Source organism: Ahaetulla prasina, chromosome 1 (genome assembly GCF_028640845.1).
Source record: "Ahaetulla prasina isolate Xishuangbanna chromosome 1, ASM2864084v1, whole genome shotgun sequence".
Classification (NCBI taxonomy): Eukaryota; Metazoa; Chordata; class Lepidosauria; order Squamata; family Colubridae; genus Ahaetulla; species Ahaetulla prasina.
Genome location: NC_080539.1, coordinates 365,755,450 through 365,774,436, shown reverse-complemented (window position 1 = coordinate 365,774,436; position 18,987 = coordinate 365,755,450). Strand labels below are relative to the sequence as shown.

Sequence of the window (18,987 nt, the reverse complement as noted above, 5' to 3'; positions counted from 1 at the left end):
CCTGGTATAGCCGACAAAGGGAGGAGAATCCCTAGCCTAGAGGTTAATAAGGTAAAGGAAAAGGTTCCCCTCGCACATACATGCTAGTCGTTCCCGACTCTAGGGAGTGGTGCTCATCTCCGTTTCAAAGCCGAAGAACCAGCACTGTCCGAAGACATCTCTGTGGTCATGTGGCCGGCATGACTCAACGCCAAAGGCACACAGAACGCTATTCCCTTCCCACCAAAGATGGTCCCTATTTTTCTACTTGCATTTTTTACGTGCTTTCGAACTACTAGGTTGGCAGAAGCTGGGGCAAGTAAAGGGAGTCACTCCATTACGCGGGACTAGGGATTCGAACTGCTGAACTGCCAACCTTTCGATCGACAAGCTCAGCATCCTAGATACTGAGCCACCACGTCCTGTTAGAGGTTAATATATCTACCTAATATGGAAGTAGTCTGGGTTCGAATCCCAGAAGGGTAGCTGATGAGAGCTAAATCGCTTGAAATAGATCTATATTAGTCTCCCTTTATTTCTTTGTCAGTAAAACATAAATTCAACACACAAGCCTTAAAGTTGCCAAGATCGGACACCCCCAGCTAAATGGATCACTTTGAAATTAGAATAAGGATTCTTTGGTCTTAGGAAATACAGGAGAGAAATGGGCTGAAGATCACAGGTCACTGCTAGGAGGAGTTCTAACCTCGGAGTTTTTTATCCCGTCCCCATCAGCATCATCGTCACAGGCGTCACCAATCCCATCCCTGTCAGCGTCTTCTTGGCCAGAGTTGGGAACCGTCACACAGTTATCCTGAAGGACCAAAAAGAGGAAATGTCACTTAAAACAAAAATTGGTATCCCACCTTTATTAATTTTTTTATTATAATTAAGTCAAGACAGTGAACAAACTCAATACTGTTTCTCCTCTTATTTTCCCCACAACAACCCTATGAGGTTGGTTGGGCTGAGTGGCTGAAAGTCACACAGCCAGCTTTCATACCTAAAGCAGGATGAGAACTCACAATCTCCTGGTGATTGACCTGAAATCACCCAATCGGCTTTCATGCTTAGGGTGGGACTAGAACTCACAGTCTCCTGACGATTGGTTCAAAGTCACCCAGCTGGTTTTCATGCCTAAAGCAGGACTAGAACTCAGAGCCTCCTGAATTCTAGCCTGTTGCCTTAACCGCTAACTGCTAGACCAAACTTTTTGGGAGAGATTTTCTTAGTCTGAGAGTGCCAGCCGTCAACGCAAGGTAATTTCCCCGATGCCGACTTAATTACTTGGCAAAATAGTTTCTCAGTTATTAGATTTGAACTATGTTGCTCTGCGTGTGCCAAGCAAATTAAGGCATTTATTTTTTGAATTAAAATATTTATTTATTCCTGTGATTTCTGCACTACTCCAGTCTGATCTCAGAAGTGTACTGAGTCCAATAATTTCATTTTTAAAACCCAAATTCCCAGAAATACATCAAAGAAGTGCACTTCTAGGAGTATGTGCAAGATATGGTCAAAAGAGAAGATAGCGGGCACAACAGTGCAATCAAAGCCCTGCCTTTTTCGTGGGGCTGGGGTGGATCACAGAGCTTCAATCCCACTGACTTGGCCTCCATCTTGACTTTGCTGACTGAGGAGTCCTGGGAGTTGAAGTCCACATATCTTAAAGTTGCCAAGTTGAAAAAAAACACTGATTTATAAAGGTGACTTAGAATTCTTGGAGTATTTGGTTTAAGAGAAATGTGATTAAGCTGAATTCAGCTCAGTTGTTATTGATTAATCTTACTGTATTTATTTTAACAAATATATAGGATATCGAGTGCATTTATTTAGCAAAGACATCCTGCAAAATTTTCATTGTCCCAATTATTATTTACATTTTTTTGTTATTTATTATTTATTGTACAGGTATGAATTGAGAAAGGTGGATTTAATTTTCCACCCTTTCAACAATCACGACGTTTGTTTATCCCAGCTTTACTTGCTGACTGAAATAACAAACTTCACAACTCAACTCTGTTTTCAGCTCAAGGCTTCTGACCCCACTTAAATGCTAATAAATATTGGGATGCCTTGATTACATGGAAATTGTTGGGTCATCGTTATAACTGCAACCTGTTTATTTGTGAACAGTTATATCCCAAGACAATTTCAGTTTTAAAATGGTGTTTACATCCATGGGGGGAGTGGTAAGAGTAAACTGGGCCTTTTGGTGTTTTATTATTTTGAATTAACTCCGTTCCAAAGAAACTATTTGAAAGGCCTGCGCAGAATTAAAATATTTATTTATTCCTGTGATTTCTGCACTACTCCAGTCTGATCTCAGAAGTGTACTGAGTCCAATAATTTCATTTTAAAACCCAAATTCCAGAAATACATCAAAGAAGTGCACTTCTAGGAGTATGTGCAAGATATGGTCAAAAGAGAAGATAGCGGGCACAACAGTGCAATCAAAGCCCTGCCTTTTTTCGGTGGGGCTGGGGTGGATCACAGAGCTTCAATCTCACTGACATGGCCTCCATCTTGACTTTGCTGACTGAAATAACAAACTTCACAACTCAACTCTGTTTTCAGCTCAAGGCTTCTGACCCCACTTAAATGCTAATAAATATTGGGATGCCTTGATTACATGGAAATTGTTGGGTCATAGTTATAACTGCAACCTGTTTATTTGTGAACAGTTATATCCCAAGACAATTTCAGTTTTAAAATGGTGTTTACATGAGTTTAATCAAAATAAATCATTTTGTTTTGTGCACAATGAATTCCTCTAAGAATGTTTAAGAAGGACTGAATAAAATTGCCTTGTTGTTGGAGATTGCCTTATTGTTGGAATTGGATCGGAGGCTGCAGCTAGTCCAGAATGCAGCTGCTGGTAACACCAATCCTGTAACCATTTAACACCAATCCTGTAACCATTTAACACCAATCCTGTAACCATTTAACACCAATCCTGTAACCATTTAACACCAATCCTGTAACCATTTAACACCAATCCTGTAACCATTTAACACCAATCCTGTAACCATTTAACACCAATCCTGTAACCATTTAACACCAATCCTGTAACCATTTAACACCAATCCTGTAACCATTTAACACCAATCCTGTAACCATTTAACACCAATCCTGTAACCATTTAACACCAATCCTGTAACCATTTAACACCAATCCTGTAACCATTTAACACCAATCCTGTAACCATTTAACACCAATCCTGTAACCATTTAACACCAATCCTGTAACCATTTAACACCAATCCTGTAACCATTTAACACCAATCCTGTAACCATTTAACACCAATCCTGTAACCATTTAACACCAATCCTGTAACCATTTAACACCAATCCTGTAACCATTTAACACCAATCCTGTAACCATTTAACACCAATCCTGTAACCATTTAACACCAATCCTGTAACCATTTAACACCAATCCTGTAACCATTTAACACCAATCCTGTAACCATTTAACACCAATCCTGTAACCATTTAACACCAATCCTGTAACCATTTAACACCAATCCTGTAACCATTTAACACCAATCCTGTAACCATTTAACACCAATCCTGTAACCATTTAACACCAATCCTGTAACCATTTAACACCAATCCTGTAACCATTTAACACCAATCCTGTAACCATTTAACACCAATCCTGTAACCATTTAACACCAATCCTGTAACCATTTAACACCAATCCTGTACAATTAAATAAATCGTAAATGCAAAGCTGACTGGGGAATTCTGGGAGTTGAAGTCCACCAAGCTTAAAATTGTCAAGGTTGGAGACCCTGTGCTAGTTGACTTTGTATATAATATACAAATGGATGAGACTATTGCTTAACACAATGTAAGCCGCCCTGAGTCCTTTGGGAGAAGGCGGTATAAAATCTAATAAAATAAATAAATCGTAAATGCAAAGCTGACTGGGGAATTCTGGGAGTTGGGAGTTGAAGTCCACATATCTTAAAGTTGCCAAGATTGGACACCCCAGCTAAATGGATCACTTTGAAATTAGAATAAGGATTCTTTGGTCTTAGGAAATACAGGAGAGAAATGGGCTGAAGATCACAGGTCACTGCTAGGAGGAGTTCTAACCTCGGAGTTTTTTATCCCGTCCCCATCAGCATCATCGTCACAGGCGTCACCAATCCCATCCCTGTCAGCGTCTTCTTGGCCAGAGTTGGGAACCGTCACACAGTTATCCTGAAGGACCAAAAAGAGGAAATGTCACTTAAAACAAAAATTGGTATCCCACCTTTATTAATTTTTTATAATTAAGTCAAGACAGTGACCAAACTCAATACTGTTTCTCCTCTTATTTTCCCCACAACAACCCTATGAGGTTGGTTGGGCTGAGTGGCTGAAAGTCACACAGCCAGCTTTCATACCTAAAGCAGGATGAGAACTCACAATCTCCTGGGGATTGGCCTGAAATCACCCAATCGGCTTTCATGCTTAGGGTGGGACTAGAACTCACAGTCTCCTGACGATTGGCTCAAAGTCACCCAGCTGGTTTTCATGCCTAAAGGAGGACTAGAACTCAGAGCCTCCTGACGATTGGCTCAAAGTCACCCAGCTGGTTTTCATGCCTAAAGGAGGACTAGAACTCACAGTCTCCTGACGATTGGCTCAAAGTCACCCAGCTGGTTTTCATGCCTAAAGGAGGACTAGAACTCACAGTCTCCTGACGATTGGCTCAAAGTCACCCAGCTGGTTTTCATGCCTAAAGGAGGACTAGAACTCACAGTCTCCTGACGATTGGCTCAAAGTCACCCAGCTGGTTTTCATGCCTAAAGGAGGACTAGAACTCACAGTCTCCTGACGATTGGCTCAATGTCACCCAGCTGGTTTTCATGCCTAAAGGAGGACTAGAACTCACAGTCTCCTGACGATTGGCTCAAAGTCACCCAGCTGGTTTTCATGCCTAAAGGAGGACTAGAACTCACAGTCTCCTGACGATTGGCTCAAAGTCACCCAGCTGGCTTTCATGCCTAAAGCAGGATGAGAACTCACAATCTCCTGGTGATTGGCCTGAAATCACCCAATCGGCTTTCATGCTTAGGGTGGGACTAGAACTCACAGTCTCCTGACGATTGGCTCAAAGTCACCCAGCTGGTTTTCATGCCTAAAGGAGGACTAGAACTCACAGTCTCCTGACGATTGGCTCAAAGTCACCCAGCTGGTTTTCATGCCTAAAGGAGGACTAGAACTCACAGTCTCCTGACGATTGGCTCAAAGTCACCCAGCTGGTTTTCATGCCTAAAGGAGGACTAGAACTCACAGTCTCCTGACGATTGGCTCAAAGTCACCCAGCTGGTTTCACAGAGTAATGATCTTGCTCTGTGAGCTCTGGAGAAAATATATATATATATATATATATATTTTAAACCAGCCCACTTTCTGAGCCCAGAAAGCCCAAACTCACGGTCTCCATCCATATCGTTGTCGCAGATCTCCCGTCCGTCGCCATCACTGTCCCACTGGTTGTTGTTCTTGATATTCCGCAGTTGTCACAAGCATCCCCAAAGTTGTCTAGATCCACGTTTTGCTGGTCCGAATTGGGCACAAACACACAGTTATCCTGAAGGACCAAAAGAGGAAATGTCACTTAAAACAAAATTGGTATCCCACCTTTATTAATTTATTATAATTAAGTCAAGACAGTGAACAAACTCAATACTGTTTCTCCTCTTATTTTCCCCACAACAACCCTATGAGGTTGGTTGGGCTGAGTGGCTGAAAGTCACACAGCCAGCTTTCATACCTAAAGCAGGATGAGAACTCACAATCTCCTGGTGATTGGCCTGAAATCACCCAATCGGCTTTCATGCTTAGGGTGGGACTAGAACTCACAGTCTCCTGACGATTGGCTCAAAGTCACCCAGCTGGTTTTCATGCCTAAAGGAGGACTAGAACTCACAGTCTCCTGACGATTGGCTCAAAGTCACCCAGCTGGCTTTCATGCCTAAAGCAGGATGAGAACTCACAATCTCCTGGTGATTGGCCTGAAATCACCCAATCGGCTTTCATGCTTAGGGTGGGACTAGAACTCACAGTCTCCTGACGATTGGCTCAAAGTCACCCAGCTGGTTTTCATGCCTAAAGGAGGACTAGAACTCAGAGCCTCCTGAATTCTAGCCTGTTGCCTTAACCGCTAACTGCTAGACCAAACTTTTTGGGAGAGATTTTCTTAGTCTGAGAGTGCCAGCCGTCAACGCAAGGTAATTTCCCCAATGCCGACTTAATTACTTGGCAAAATAGTTTCTCAGTTATTAGATTTGAACTATGTTGCTCTGCGTGTGCCAAGCAAATTAAGGCATTTATTTTTTGAATTAAAATATTTATTTATTCCTGTGATTTCTGCACTACTCCAGTCTGATCTCAGAAGTGTACTGAGTCCAATAATTTCATTTTTAAAACCCAAATTCCCAGAAATACATCAAAGAAGTGCACTTCTAGGAGTATGTGCAAGATATGGTCAAAAGAGAAGATAGCGGGCACAACAGTGCAATCAAAGCCCTGCCTTTTTTCGGTGGGGCTGGGGTGGATCACAGAGCTTCAATCTCACTGACATGGCCTCCATCTTGACTTTGCTGACTGGGAGTTGGGAGTTGAAGTCCACATATCTTAAAGTTGCCAAGTTGGAAAAAAAACACTGATTTATAAAGGTGACTTAGAATTCTTGGAGTATTTGGTTTAAGAGAAATGTGATTAAGCTGAATTCAGCACAGTAGCTGTTATTGATTAATCTTACTGTATTTATTTTAACAAATATATAGGATATCGAGTGCATTTATTTAGCAAAGACATCCTGCAAAATTTTCATTGTCCCAATTATTATTTACATTTTTTTGTTATTTATTATTTATTGTACAGGTATGAATTGAGAAAGGTGGATTTAATTTTCCACCCTTTCAACAATCACGACGTTTGTTTATCCCAGCTTTACTTGCTGACTGAAATAACAAACTTCACAACTCAACTCTGTTTTCAGCTCAAGGCTTCTGACCCCACTTAAATGCTAATAAATATTGGGATGCCTTGATTACATGGAAATTGTTGGGTCATAGTTATAACTGCAACCTGTTTATTTGTGAACAGTTATATCCCAAGACAATTTCAGTTTTAAAATGGTGTTTACATCCATGGGGGGAGTGGTAAGAGTAAACTGGGCCTTTTGGTGTTTTATTATTTTGAATTAACTCCGTTCCAAAGAAACTATTTGAAAGGCCTGCGCAGAATTAAAAATGAGGTTCATTTACCTCAGAATATTTTCTTGGCAGTTTGTTCAACATTTGTCATTTGGTCTATTTGCTCCAGATGTTATTGCTGCGGTTAGAGGTGTTGGCGGAATTAATTATAGCCAGTAAATTTTTCATATAAAGAGTTCAAAGAAGCGAAAGACAAGACTATGACTTACTTACATGACCTCCAAAATGGGGACTTGGATGTCCTATCTTGGTAAAACCAGCAGAGGAATGCTTAAGTCATGTGAAATTAATTTCCAGGGGTGTTTACATGAGTTTAATCAAAATAAATCATTTTGTTTTGTGCACAATGAATTCCTCTAAGAATGTTTAAGAAGGACTGAATAAAATTGCCTTGTTGTTGGAGATTGCCTTATTGTTGGAATTGGATCGGAGGCTGCAGCTAGTCCAGAATGCAGCTGCGCGGGTAACACCAATCCTGTAACCATTTAACACCAATCCTGCGCAGTTTGCACTGGCTTCCTGTGGTCTTTCGGGTGCGCTTTAAGATTTTGGTTACCACCTTTAAAGCGCTCCATGGCTTAGGGCCCGGGTACTTACGGGACCGCCTGCTGTTACCTTATGTCTCCCACCGACCTGTACGCTCACACAGAGAGGGCCTTCTCAGGGTGCCGTCCGCCAAACAATGTTGGCTGGCGGCCCCCAGGGGTAGGGCCTTCTCTGTTGGAGCTCCTACGCTTTGGAACGAACTTCCCCCTGGTTTACGTCAAGTGCCTGATCTTCGGACTTTTCGCCGTGAGCTGAAAACGCACCTATTTATTCAAGCGGGACTGGCTTAAAAGTTTTATAAAAATTTTAATTGGGGCTATTTATGCATTTTAGGGTTTTAAATTGTTTTAAATTTCGGCCATTCCTGTAATATGCTCAGTTTTAGTTTTGTTTTAATGTGTATATTGTGGGTTTTTTACTACTTGGCTGTACACCGCCCTGAGTCCTTTGGGAGAAGGGCGGTATAAAAATCTAATAAAATAAATAAATAAATAAATCGTAAATGCAAAGCTGACTGGGGAATTCTGGGAGTTGAAGTCCACCAAGCTTAAAATTGTCAAGGTTGGAGACCCCTGTGCTAGTTGACTTTGTATATAATATACAAATATAATATACAAATGGATGAGACTATTGCTTAACACAATGTAAGCCGCCCTGAGTCTTCAGAGAAGGGCGGGATATAAATTCAAATAAAAAAAAATAGTCCAATCCCCTGCTCATGTCAGGAGACCTTATACCAATATTGGTCAAATGGTTGTCCAGTCTATTTTTGAAAACCTCCAGCGATGGATGACCCATAACTCTGGAAGCAAGGAAGCCATTGATTACTTGTTCTCACTGTCAAGAAAATTTCTCCTCCTAGGTTAGATCTCTCTTTAACAAGCTTCCACCCATCACTTCTTGTCCTGCCCTCTGGCACTTTGGAGAATAACTCTCTTCTTTGTGACAGCCTCTCAAGTACCAGAAGACAGCTCTCATGCTCCCGCTAACTCTTCTTTTAGAGAGGTTAAACCAATGTTTCTCAACCTCGACATGTTGAAGATAGGAGGACTTCAACTCCCAGAATTCTGGCTGGGGGATTCTGGGAGTTGGAAGTCCATCCATCTTCAAGCTGCCAAAGTTGAGAAACGCTGGGTTAGACATACCTAGTTCTCTCAGTTGTTCTTGTTATATATAGCCTTCAAATAAGTGGTGGTATTCAGTCGGTTCTATTGGTTCGGGCGAACTGGTAACAGCAGCTATGGGAGGCTCCGCCCACCAACCAGAGCATCATCACGTCCCGTTTTTGATGCTCTGCACATGCACAGAAGGCCCTGCACATGCGCAGAGGTGTTGCTCGCGAAGCAAGCGCACGCATGGGCTCACATTTGCAAACCGGTTGTCGTGTCTCACTCCTCTGCTGACGACCGGGTCAGGGAAATCCGAATCAGGTGTGCCTCTGCAGCTCTGCCAAAGTCCTAGCAAAGTCCTCAGGGCAGCAGGAGACCAGAAAGTGACTTCAGCAATATAAGGTAGACTTTGCCTGACTCAGAGAATGCCAGAAAGCAGATCCTTTATATAGGCCATGGGGTGTGGCTCCATGACTCAGCACTTATCCAGGCCTGCCCCTCCCTTCCTTCTGTTGCCTCAGCCTATCAAGTCTTCTGACGCGAGGGTCACTCCAGTCGGCAGCTGTTGGCAATTGACCTCCCTCAGGCTCACATGCTGTGGAGGAGGGGGAGGGGTCTAGTTGCTCCGTTTGCCTGGGCATGGAGCCAGAGCTGGGGGCTGGAGATATTTCCTCCTCTTCAGCCTGTCTGGGCATGGAGCCAGGGCTGGGGCCGGGAGGCATACTAGAACATTCCTCCGTGTTCAGAAGCAGATAAGAAGGCCCCGGCTGTGGTGAGATTGGGCGAGACACAACACCGGTAGCAAAGGTAAAGTGAACACCACCCCTGCTTCAAATCCTTTATCATCATTGCTGCTCTTCTCGGGACTCTTTCTAAGGTCTCAGCCTGTTTTGTTGACCCTCACCATAGTAGGAGAAACAGATGAAACCCTAACTCAAAGGAGGTTTCTTACCTTCTGGCACTTTTCATCATTGCAACGAAGCTTCTCGTCTGGAAACCCATCAATGTCGGTATCTCTTGCACAAATGTAGCCATTTCCTGCCCACCCGACGATACACTAGAAGCAGAAGGAATCGTGAATGCCCATCTTTGCCACCGTCTCCCAAGAGGGGGGGAAAAATTGGCTCTAAATTTGGGAGACCAAATTCCAGTTATCCTCACCATCACGTGGGGACAATGACTCGATCAAGTCCTGAATTACCAAGAAAAGAGAATATTTGTAGTTCAGGGTTGAACTGTGGAGTCCTTGGTGCTTTCTGAGCTTGGTTGTTTTCATCCATGTAACATTGGATTTCATTGCTCAATAGGTAACATGTAGCACTGGGGATGTTACCTGGTTGGGTAGTTAAATGTCTGCAAGAAAACAACCAAGCTCAGAAAGCCGTATGCTCCGTCCCGTATTTGGGTAGACCAAGTTGCCCTGATAGATCGGAAAAACAATCTTCCCCCTGGTATAGCTGACAAAGCAAGGAAAACCTGTGGCCTAAAGGTTAATACATCTGCTTAATATGCAAGCAGCCCAGGTTCAAATCCCAGAAGGGTATGGCTAGCTGATGAGAACTAAAAAGTTTGAAAATAGCTATACTAGTCTCCCTTTATTTCTTTGTCGGTAAACTCCATTGTCCTGGATTAGCCCCTGCTTCTAACAGAGACCAGGAACTTGTGTGCCACCTTGCAACCTGCCTTGGTCAACAGCTTGTTTGTTCTGTCCCCCCTTGCCTCCATCCGAAAGATGGCTTAATTAGCCATCACTATCAGCTCTGGCAGCAGAATAGCCAGCGTCTGCCAAGAGCCTCCATTATCTTCCACGACGCTGGTGAGTCACTCAGAAACAAACTTCAGCTCGTAATCAGTGGATTTGCCTGTTACAAAGAGACACAGCAGCTCTCGCTGCCTTTTATATCCTGTGGGGTGTGGTTCCATGACTCAGCACTTCCTAAGCCTGCCCCACCCTTGCTTCTGTTGTTCCCTCCTCTCCTGCCTACCAAACCAAGCCTGATTTGCAGCTGGGTCTGCAGGCGTGGCCTGGGGGGGGGGGAAGAGTCAGGGGATGGAGACCTCGTTATCTCTTCCACCTGGCCTGTTTCTGGCTCCTGGAGCTGAGCCAGGCAAGCCGGTGCTCCTGAGGTAAGTCCTGACAGCCCTTCCCCCTCACTGTCCAAGTCACTTTCTGGCAGCAGGCCTGGCTCGGGGGTGCAGACACAACATTGTTCTTCCATTGCTAGCAGCTTTAATGTTTCTCTTTTCCTAAAATAAATTTACTACCCAGTCCTTTCCTGCTCTACAGATGGACTCTGCCTAGAATTTGACATCATCCGCACTCAAAGGCACTCTGTACTGTGGTGCCCCAGCGTTGAGCCTAAAACAGGTTCTGAGCGAACAAACCCAGGCCTTTCCACCGTTCACAACTGAGAAACTACAACATCCCTTTCCCAAACCTTGGGACTGTTTGGGAAGTCAGTGAGGAACTTCCAGAGAAAGCCTCCAACTCACCTGGCAGATGAGAGTCCCATCTCGCTCGACAATGCACTCTGCTTTCTCATGACAAGGACTTGGTTGGCCATCGGGGCAACGTCGCTTGACTTTGACCCGGCAGCCAGAACTCTGGTCCCCTTCAAAGCCACTCTTACATGCTCCACATTTGTAGGAGCCCTGCGGGAGGAAATGTGGTAGTCAACCAGCTGGATTGGCATTCGTCTCCTCCCCACAACAGATGGGTGAACCCAGCTCAATTACTCTTGTGAGACCTTCTCTCCACTTTCACTTTCTCTCCATCTTTTCCATCCTTTACAAAATAAGAGAGTTGGAAGGGACCTTGGAGGTCTTCTAATCCAGGACTTCCCAACCTTGGCAACTTTAAGACTTGTGGACTTCAAGGCCCATAATTCCTCAGCCAGCTTTGCTGGGAGTTAAAGTCCACAAGTTTTAAAGTTACCAAGGTTGGAGACCCCTGATCAGTCAGGAAACCTTATACCATTAGAGTTAAATGGTTGTCCAATCTCTTCTTAAAAACCTGCAGTGTTGGAGCACCCTCAGTTTCTGGAGGCAAGCCATTCTACTGATTCTTTGTTTAAAATAATAATTGTTTATTGAAAGCCGGGGAGTCTAACTTTGGGAACTTCAAAGCTGTGGACTTCAAGTCCCAGAATTCCCCAGCCAACCAAGCTTAGTTGGGGAATTCTGGGACTTGAAGTCCACAAGTCTTAAAGTTGCCCAGGTTGGACACCCCTAGTTTAAAGCACCCCAAAGAGCGGGTGTGGGTGTGATGCTCTGAGATTCATAGAATCCCATTGGCTCCACTGCAGCACATGCTCAAATGGAACCCAAACTCGGATTCTTCCCCTGGTTTTCAGTGAACGTACGTCCAACTTCGGAAGCCATTCACGCCTTACGATGGGACATGCATTCTGACGCTCATCCAAAGACAGACACAACAGGATGTTTAAGCCAGTATGGCTGGCTGGACACCAGCCTTTCTCCTCTGAAACATCCAGGGGATGGAATCAGTGAGTCAGAAGACTTGCCTGCAGCTGGTGGCTGTTAGATGAGATCCACTAATCTGGGAAAGCTAAGCAATCTATGAATATCAAATTGCAAGAAGAAGGAAGGAGACATGGGTGGGGGAGCACCAGGTTGGAGAAGGCTGGCCCAATTTTTCCCCACCCACTCTGGAGGTAATAAAGTCCAGGTTTGAGAAGGTATGAGGCAGAGTGGTGAAGGACAGTTACCGGAGTGTTAATGCAGATGGAATTTAACACGCAGTGTCTGGCAGTCCCTTCCTCGCATTCATTGACATCATTACAGATCTGTTTGGCAAAACAAACACACAGGGATCAGGGCTGGATCCAATGATGGGAACAACATGCAGGTAGTCAGAACAGAATAATAACAGAATAACAAGAGTTGGAAGGGACCTTGGAGGTCTTCTAGTCCAACCCCCTGCTTAGGCTACACCACTTCAGACAAATGGTTGTCCAATCTCTTCTTTAAAACTTCCAATTTTGGAGCATTTACAACTTCTGGAGGCAAGTTGTTCCACTGATTAATTGTTCTAACTGTCGGGAAATTTCTCCTTGGTTCTAAGTTGCTTCTCTCCTTGCTTAGTTTCCACCCATTGCTTCTTGTCCTGCCCTCAGGTGCTTTGGAGAATAGCTTGACTCCCTCTTCTTTGTGGCAGCCCCTGAGATATTGGAAGATTGCTATCATGTCTCCCCTAATCCTTCTTTTCATAAGACTAGATATACCCAGTTTTTTTTTGTTTTGTTTTGTTTACATTTATACCCCGCCCTTCTCCGAAGACTCAGGGCGGCTTACAGTGTATAAGGCAATAGTCTCATTCTATTTGTATATTTTTACAAAGTCAACTTATTGCCCCCCCCAACAATCTGGGTCCTCATTTTACCTACCTTATAAAGGATGGAAGGCTGAGTCAACCTTGGGCCGGGCTTGAACCTGCAATAATTACAGGCTCTGTGTTGTAATAACAGGCTATTACCAGCCTGAGCTATCCGGCCAGTTCCTGCAACTGTTCTTCATATGTTTTAGCCTCCAGTCCCCTAAACATCTTTGTTGCTCTTCTCTGCACTCTGTCCTTGACTTACTTTCATGGAAAGTTACACACTGAAAATAATGACTTATGACCATTTTCCACATTTACGACCGTTTCAACATCCCCATAATCACATGATTAAAATTCAGATGCTTGGCAAATTAAGGGCGGTAATAGCTCAGGCTGTTAGAAGCCTGTTATTAGAACACAGTAGCCTGCAATTACTGCAGGTTCAAGCCCGGACCGAGGTTGACTCAGCCTTCCATCCTTTATAAGGTAGGTAAAATGAGGACCCAGATTGTTGGGGGGGCAATAAGTTGACTTTGTAAATATACAAATAGAATGAGACTATTGCCTTATACACTGTAAGCCGCCCTGAGTCTTCGGAGAAGGGCGGGATATAAATGTAAATAAATTTTTAAAAAATGGTTCATATTTATGACGATTGCAGTGTCTTGTGATGCCCTTTTGTGACCTCCTGACCAGCACAGTCTACAGGGAAGCCAGATTCGCTTAACAACCAGGTTACTAACTTAAACATGATTCACTTAACAACTATAGCAAGAGAGGGGATAACATGGGGCAAAAGTCACTTAACTGTCTCACTTAGCAACAAAAATTTTGAGCTCAATTGTGGTTGTAAATCTAAGGACGACCGGATCTATGACTTAGTGATTGTTCAATTCAGTGATTGTTCAAGATTACAACAAATCCCCAAAAGTTTCAGTAGCCTAGCCAACCCCCTCCCCGTGGTCATGTGACCATATTTTATGTGCTCAGCAATCAATTGGCACTGCCTTTTGCAGCATCCCACTGTGATTGTAATGCATGACATTTTTGCTGAAAATCGGCATTTCTTTCTATTTTCTGGCAAAAAACACCCATAGCCAACAGACCTCCCCAGAGCTACTTCTAATTCATATCTGAAGTTTTGAACGGCTGCCCGCCCCCTAAGGTCACATGATCACATTAGGGCAGGGATGAAATGTAAAATTTGTTACTACCAGTTCAGTGGGCGTGGCCAACTTTTTTTTTTAAACTTTATTTATTTATTTATTTATTTATTTATTTAAATTTTTATACCGCCCTTCTCCCGAAGGACTCAGGGCGGTGTACAGCCAGGATAAAAAACAGTAAATATACAAAGTTAAAAATATCAATTTAAAATACCTATTCAATAGTGGCCGAATTAAAACCGTCAGATTGACCAACCTAAAATACCCCATATAAAATTACAAAAGATTAAAAAATTTAAAATTTAAAATTTAAAAATTTAAAAATCAGTCCAGTCCCGCTTGAACAAATAAATGAGTTTTTAATTCCCGGCGGAAGGTCCGAAGGTCAGATATTAAACGCAAACCGGGGGGAAGGTCGTTCCAGAGAGTAGGTGCTCCAACAGAGAAGGCTCTACCCCTGGGGGCCGCCAGCCGGCATTGCTTGGCGGATGGCACCCTGAGGAGACCCTCTCTGTGAGAGCGTACGGGTCGATGGGAGGCATACGGTAACAGCAGGCTTAAAAGCATCGGCCAAAGGTTGTAAAAAAATGCTTTTAAAAGGCTCCTCTGATGATCCCAGCTGTGTTGCCTGATCGTCAGAGGCTTTTCTTTTCTTTTAAAAGCATTTTTTTTTTGCCTTTAAAAGAAAAAAAAGGCCTCTGACAATCAGGCAACTCAGCTGGGATCGTCAGAGCCTTTTAAAAACATTTTTTCTACAACCTCTTCAGCCGAAGAGGTTGTAGAAAAAATGCCATTAAAAGGCTCTGACAATCCCAGCTGAGTCGCGTGATCATCAGAGGCTTTTTTTCTTTTTACTTTTAAAAGCATTTTTTTCGGGCAAAGGAAAAATGCTTTTAAAAGTTTAAAAAAAAAAACCTCTGATGATCGTGGGCGGAGGAGGGGGCAGGGATTTTTGCTACTGGTTCTTTGAACCACCCGCCGCCATCGCTACCGGATCGGGTGATCCAATCTGAACCGGGAGCATTTCATCCCTGCATTAGTGGCACTCGGGAACTGGCTCATATTTGTGGCCATCAGTGATGTGTTGACCACAATTTACAATTTGCTCTTTTTTGGCCAGAAACCTTCCACTCAATGGATCCATTTAACAACCACCGCAAAAATGGTAATAAAATGAGTGGTGATCATGTGGTGATCCACTTAGCGACCGACATGACTTATGGCTGTATGTCGAGGACTACCTGCAGGCGCTGCCAATGTTACAAATTTGCCCCAGAGGAGAGGAGATCCTTGTTACCTGCTTCTTTGCCCTGGCAAACGCTAAACCGACTCCTTCCAGCGGTGGGCCTCTGTAGCCAGGAGGGCATGACTCACAGTGGAAACCAGGCGCGGTGTTGATGCAGCGGACTCTGGGGAAGCAGGGGTTGGCTGTGCACTGCAGAGAGAAGAGGCACTCATTGCGGGACCAAGAAGACAATTGTGACTTTGCTGTCCACCCACCATTCAGATGCCCTGTTGGGAGTGGGCATTCCTGAGATAGGCAGGCTGTCCCCACCTGGACCCGTCATCAGAAAGGGCTATAAAGTAGCTTAAAGCAAGGGTCTCCAACCTTGGCAACTTTAAGCCTGGCGGACTTCAACTCCCAGAATTCTCCAGCCAGCAAAGCAAATTTCCAGAGCAAAGCTGGCTGGGGAATTCTGGGAGTTGAAGTCCACAAGGCTTAAAGTTGCCAAGGTTGGAGACCTTTGCTTAAAGCCATCTTGAATCTTTTTGGTCCAAAAATGGGCTGGGAAGCTAAAAATCTCCACGTTTTCAAGAACTTGATTCTCTGGAATAGTGTGCAGATGGCTTTCATGCCTAAAGTGGGACTAGAACTCAGTCCCCTGGTGATTGGCCCAAAATTACCCAGAAAGTTTTCATGCCTAAGGCAGGACTAGAACTCACAGGCTCCAGGTGATTGGCCCCAAATTACCCAGCCACTTTTCATGCCTAAGAACTCAAAGCTCCGGGTGATTGGCCCAAAATTATCCAGCCACTTTTCATGCCTAAATTGGGACTAGAACTCAGGCTCCGGGTGATTGGGCCAAAGTCACCTAGCTGGCTTTCATGTCTGAGGGCGGACTAGAACTCACAATCTCCTAGTTTAAAGGACAGTCAGAATTTTCCTATTTTTCTTCCAGAGGAAAAAAAATCTGGCTTGGATCCAAGAAAGGCTCTTTTTAACCCAACAAAACAGCCAGCCCCCTCCCCAATTTTAGCCCTTTCTTTCTGGAGGCGCCTCGTTGGTGATAAGGTCACTTGTCCAGAGCAGCAGCCGATCCTAACCTCATTAATGTCGGTGCAGTAAGTTCCGTTGCCTGTGTAACCCAGAGGGCAGGATCCACAATGGAAGCTGGTCCCGGTGCTGGTACAGGTGACCCCCGGGAAACATGGATTCGGAGAACAGGGGTTCAAAACCACACTGATCCCAGGGCCCACCACTCCCGTGCCCAAGCCTGGAGAGAGAAAAAGAGATTTGGCCACCTCCATTATTATTATTGTTGTTGTTGTGGTTGGTTGCACAGTCAGCCAGGCCCTTTTATTCTGTTGGAATGTAGGAAGATAGCACCCACCCCTCTCCTAGAAAAAATGACATATTTTAGGAAATATTAAAAAGGGCAGAATATTATATTTCCCTGGATGAGAAATGGAGAAACTTGTTTTTAGGACAAAGCAGCTCCCTGCAACTTCCTGCCACCCCCCACCTTTGTCAATGGTCCATTAAGGCCTCAGCCAAGCTCACTCATTTCCCCCCACCTTTGTCAATAGGTCAGAGGCAGAAACTCATTCCCCCCACCTTTGTCAATGGATCATCATCTGCAACACAATAGGACCCATCTAGCAACAGAAACTCACCACATGGCACCTGGGAAGATTACATCAGCCAGCAAGGCTAGCTAAGACCCTCACCCCCTGAGAGTCTGACAACCAATCAGGATACTCTTCCTGTGCCCCAGAAAGTTCAAAGCTCAGAAAAAGCATAAAGCCAGAGAGCGCACAGGATCTCATCCCTTTTCTGTTCAGGAACTCAAGCCGTGTGATCCTGACCACCATTAAACCATCTTTCCAAGCAGCCTCCGTGTTTCCAGTGTCTTTGTCCCCACTTGGAACTGAACCCACATGGACGTTTTCTTCCAACAGGAAGAAATGTCCATCAGGGTTCAGTTCCAAGTGGGGAAAAAGACACTGGAGACTTGGAGACAGATTGAAAAGATGTTTTAATGGTGGACAGGACCACATGGTTTTGAGGTCCTGGGCAGAAAAGGGCAGAGATGCTGAGAGTGCCTGGGTTTTATGCCCTCTATTGGGCTTTGAATTTGAGCTTGTGTTCTGATTGATTGTCAGACTCCCATGGGGCCATGCAGGGGTAACTTTGTAGGTTGTCTTTGGAGTCCCAGGCTTGGTTGACTCTTGCTGGGTGATGATAGTAATGAAAGGGCTTTTGGATTCCTGTTATGGCTGTGCCTGAAGGAGGTAGATCTTTCTTATGTAGAATAGACTGGCCCAGCCTTAATGGCCCATTGACAAAGGGGAGGGGGTGAGTTTCTACCTCCCTTTTAGGGGAATTATTCTGCCCTTTTTAATATTTTCTAAAATATCTCATTTTCCTAAGAGAGGGGTGGGTGCTCACTTCCTGCAATTCCTCCTTCTTTCTTTCTCTCTCTCTTTCTTCTTCTCCTCCTCCTCCTCTCCTTCTCCTCCCTTTCCCCTTTCCAGCTATTGCATGCCACTGATGTTCTCTTCCCTTCTGTGATAATTTTTGGGGACAGCAATAATTCCCAGTGGTGGGAATTATTGCTGTCCCCAATTTTTTTTTACTACCAGTTCTGTGGGCGTGGCTTGGTGGGTGTGGCATGGCTTGGTGGGCGGATAGTGCAAGGGGAAGGATACTGCAAAATCCCCATTTCCTCCCCACTCCTGGGGGAAGGATATTGCAAAATCTCCATTCCTGCCCCACTCTTTCCGCTACTGTTTTCCAAACTGCTCAAAATGTCCGCGACCAGTTCCCCAGAACCTGCTGGATTTCACCCCTGATAATTCCCGATTAAAATCAAGGAATTGGCAGTGTGCAGCCCACAGACCCTTAATAGATGTTTTAAAACAATTCAAAACACCGACATAAATCCTCAGCAGTGCCCCCCTTGCCCACCTCAGAATGCCAATTCCAACTGAACCAAACTGGGAAATCCCTTCCCCATATATGTATGTATCAGAGGTGGGCTTCAGCAGGTTCTGACCAGTTCTGGAGAACCGGTAGCAGAAATTTTGAATAGTTCGGAAAACCAGTAGTAAAAATTCTGACTGGCCCCACCCCCACCTATTCTCTGCCTCCCGAGTCCCAGATGATCGGGAGGGAATGGGGATTTTTGCAGTAACCTTCCCCTGGAGTGGGGTGGGAATGGACCAGGGGTGAAATGCTCCCAGTTTGGACCGGATCGCCTGATCCGGTAGCGATGGGAGCAGGTAGTTCGGAGAACCGGTAGCAAAAATCCCTGCCCCCCTCCAACTGCCCATGCCTCGCTGTTCCTCTTCTCTGTCCCTGAAGCGCTAGGTGGTGATATAGCTGCAAACAGCTGCCGTGGCACTTCA

General features: G+C 44.5%; 1 protein-coding gene across 1 annotated transcript in view; it reads right to left on the bottom strand.

Moving 5' to 3' along the window:
- COMP (cartilage oligomeric matrix protein) overlaps positions 1-18,987 on the bottom strand; it is a 49,770-nt gene that overhangs the window by 16,876 nt on the left and 13,907 nt on the right. Inside the window, exons 4-9 of the mRNA XM_058163473.1 lie at positions 16,684-16,853; positions 15,656-15,793; positions 12,582-12,659; positions 11,347-11,505; positions 9,806-9,910; positions 4,083-4,190 (exon numbers count right to left, since the gene is read on the bottom strand). Coding sequence (XP_058019456.1) covers positions 4,083-4,190; positions 9,806-9,910; positions 11,347-11,505; positions 12,582-12,659; positions 15,656-15,793; positions 16,684-16,853 — 758 coding nt within the window. The remainder of the gene's footprint in view (positions 1-4,082; positions 4,191-9,805; positions 9,911-11,346; positions 11,506-12,581; positions 12,660-15,655; positions 15,794-16,683; positions 16,854-18,987) is intronic.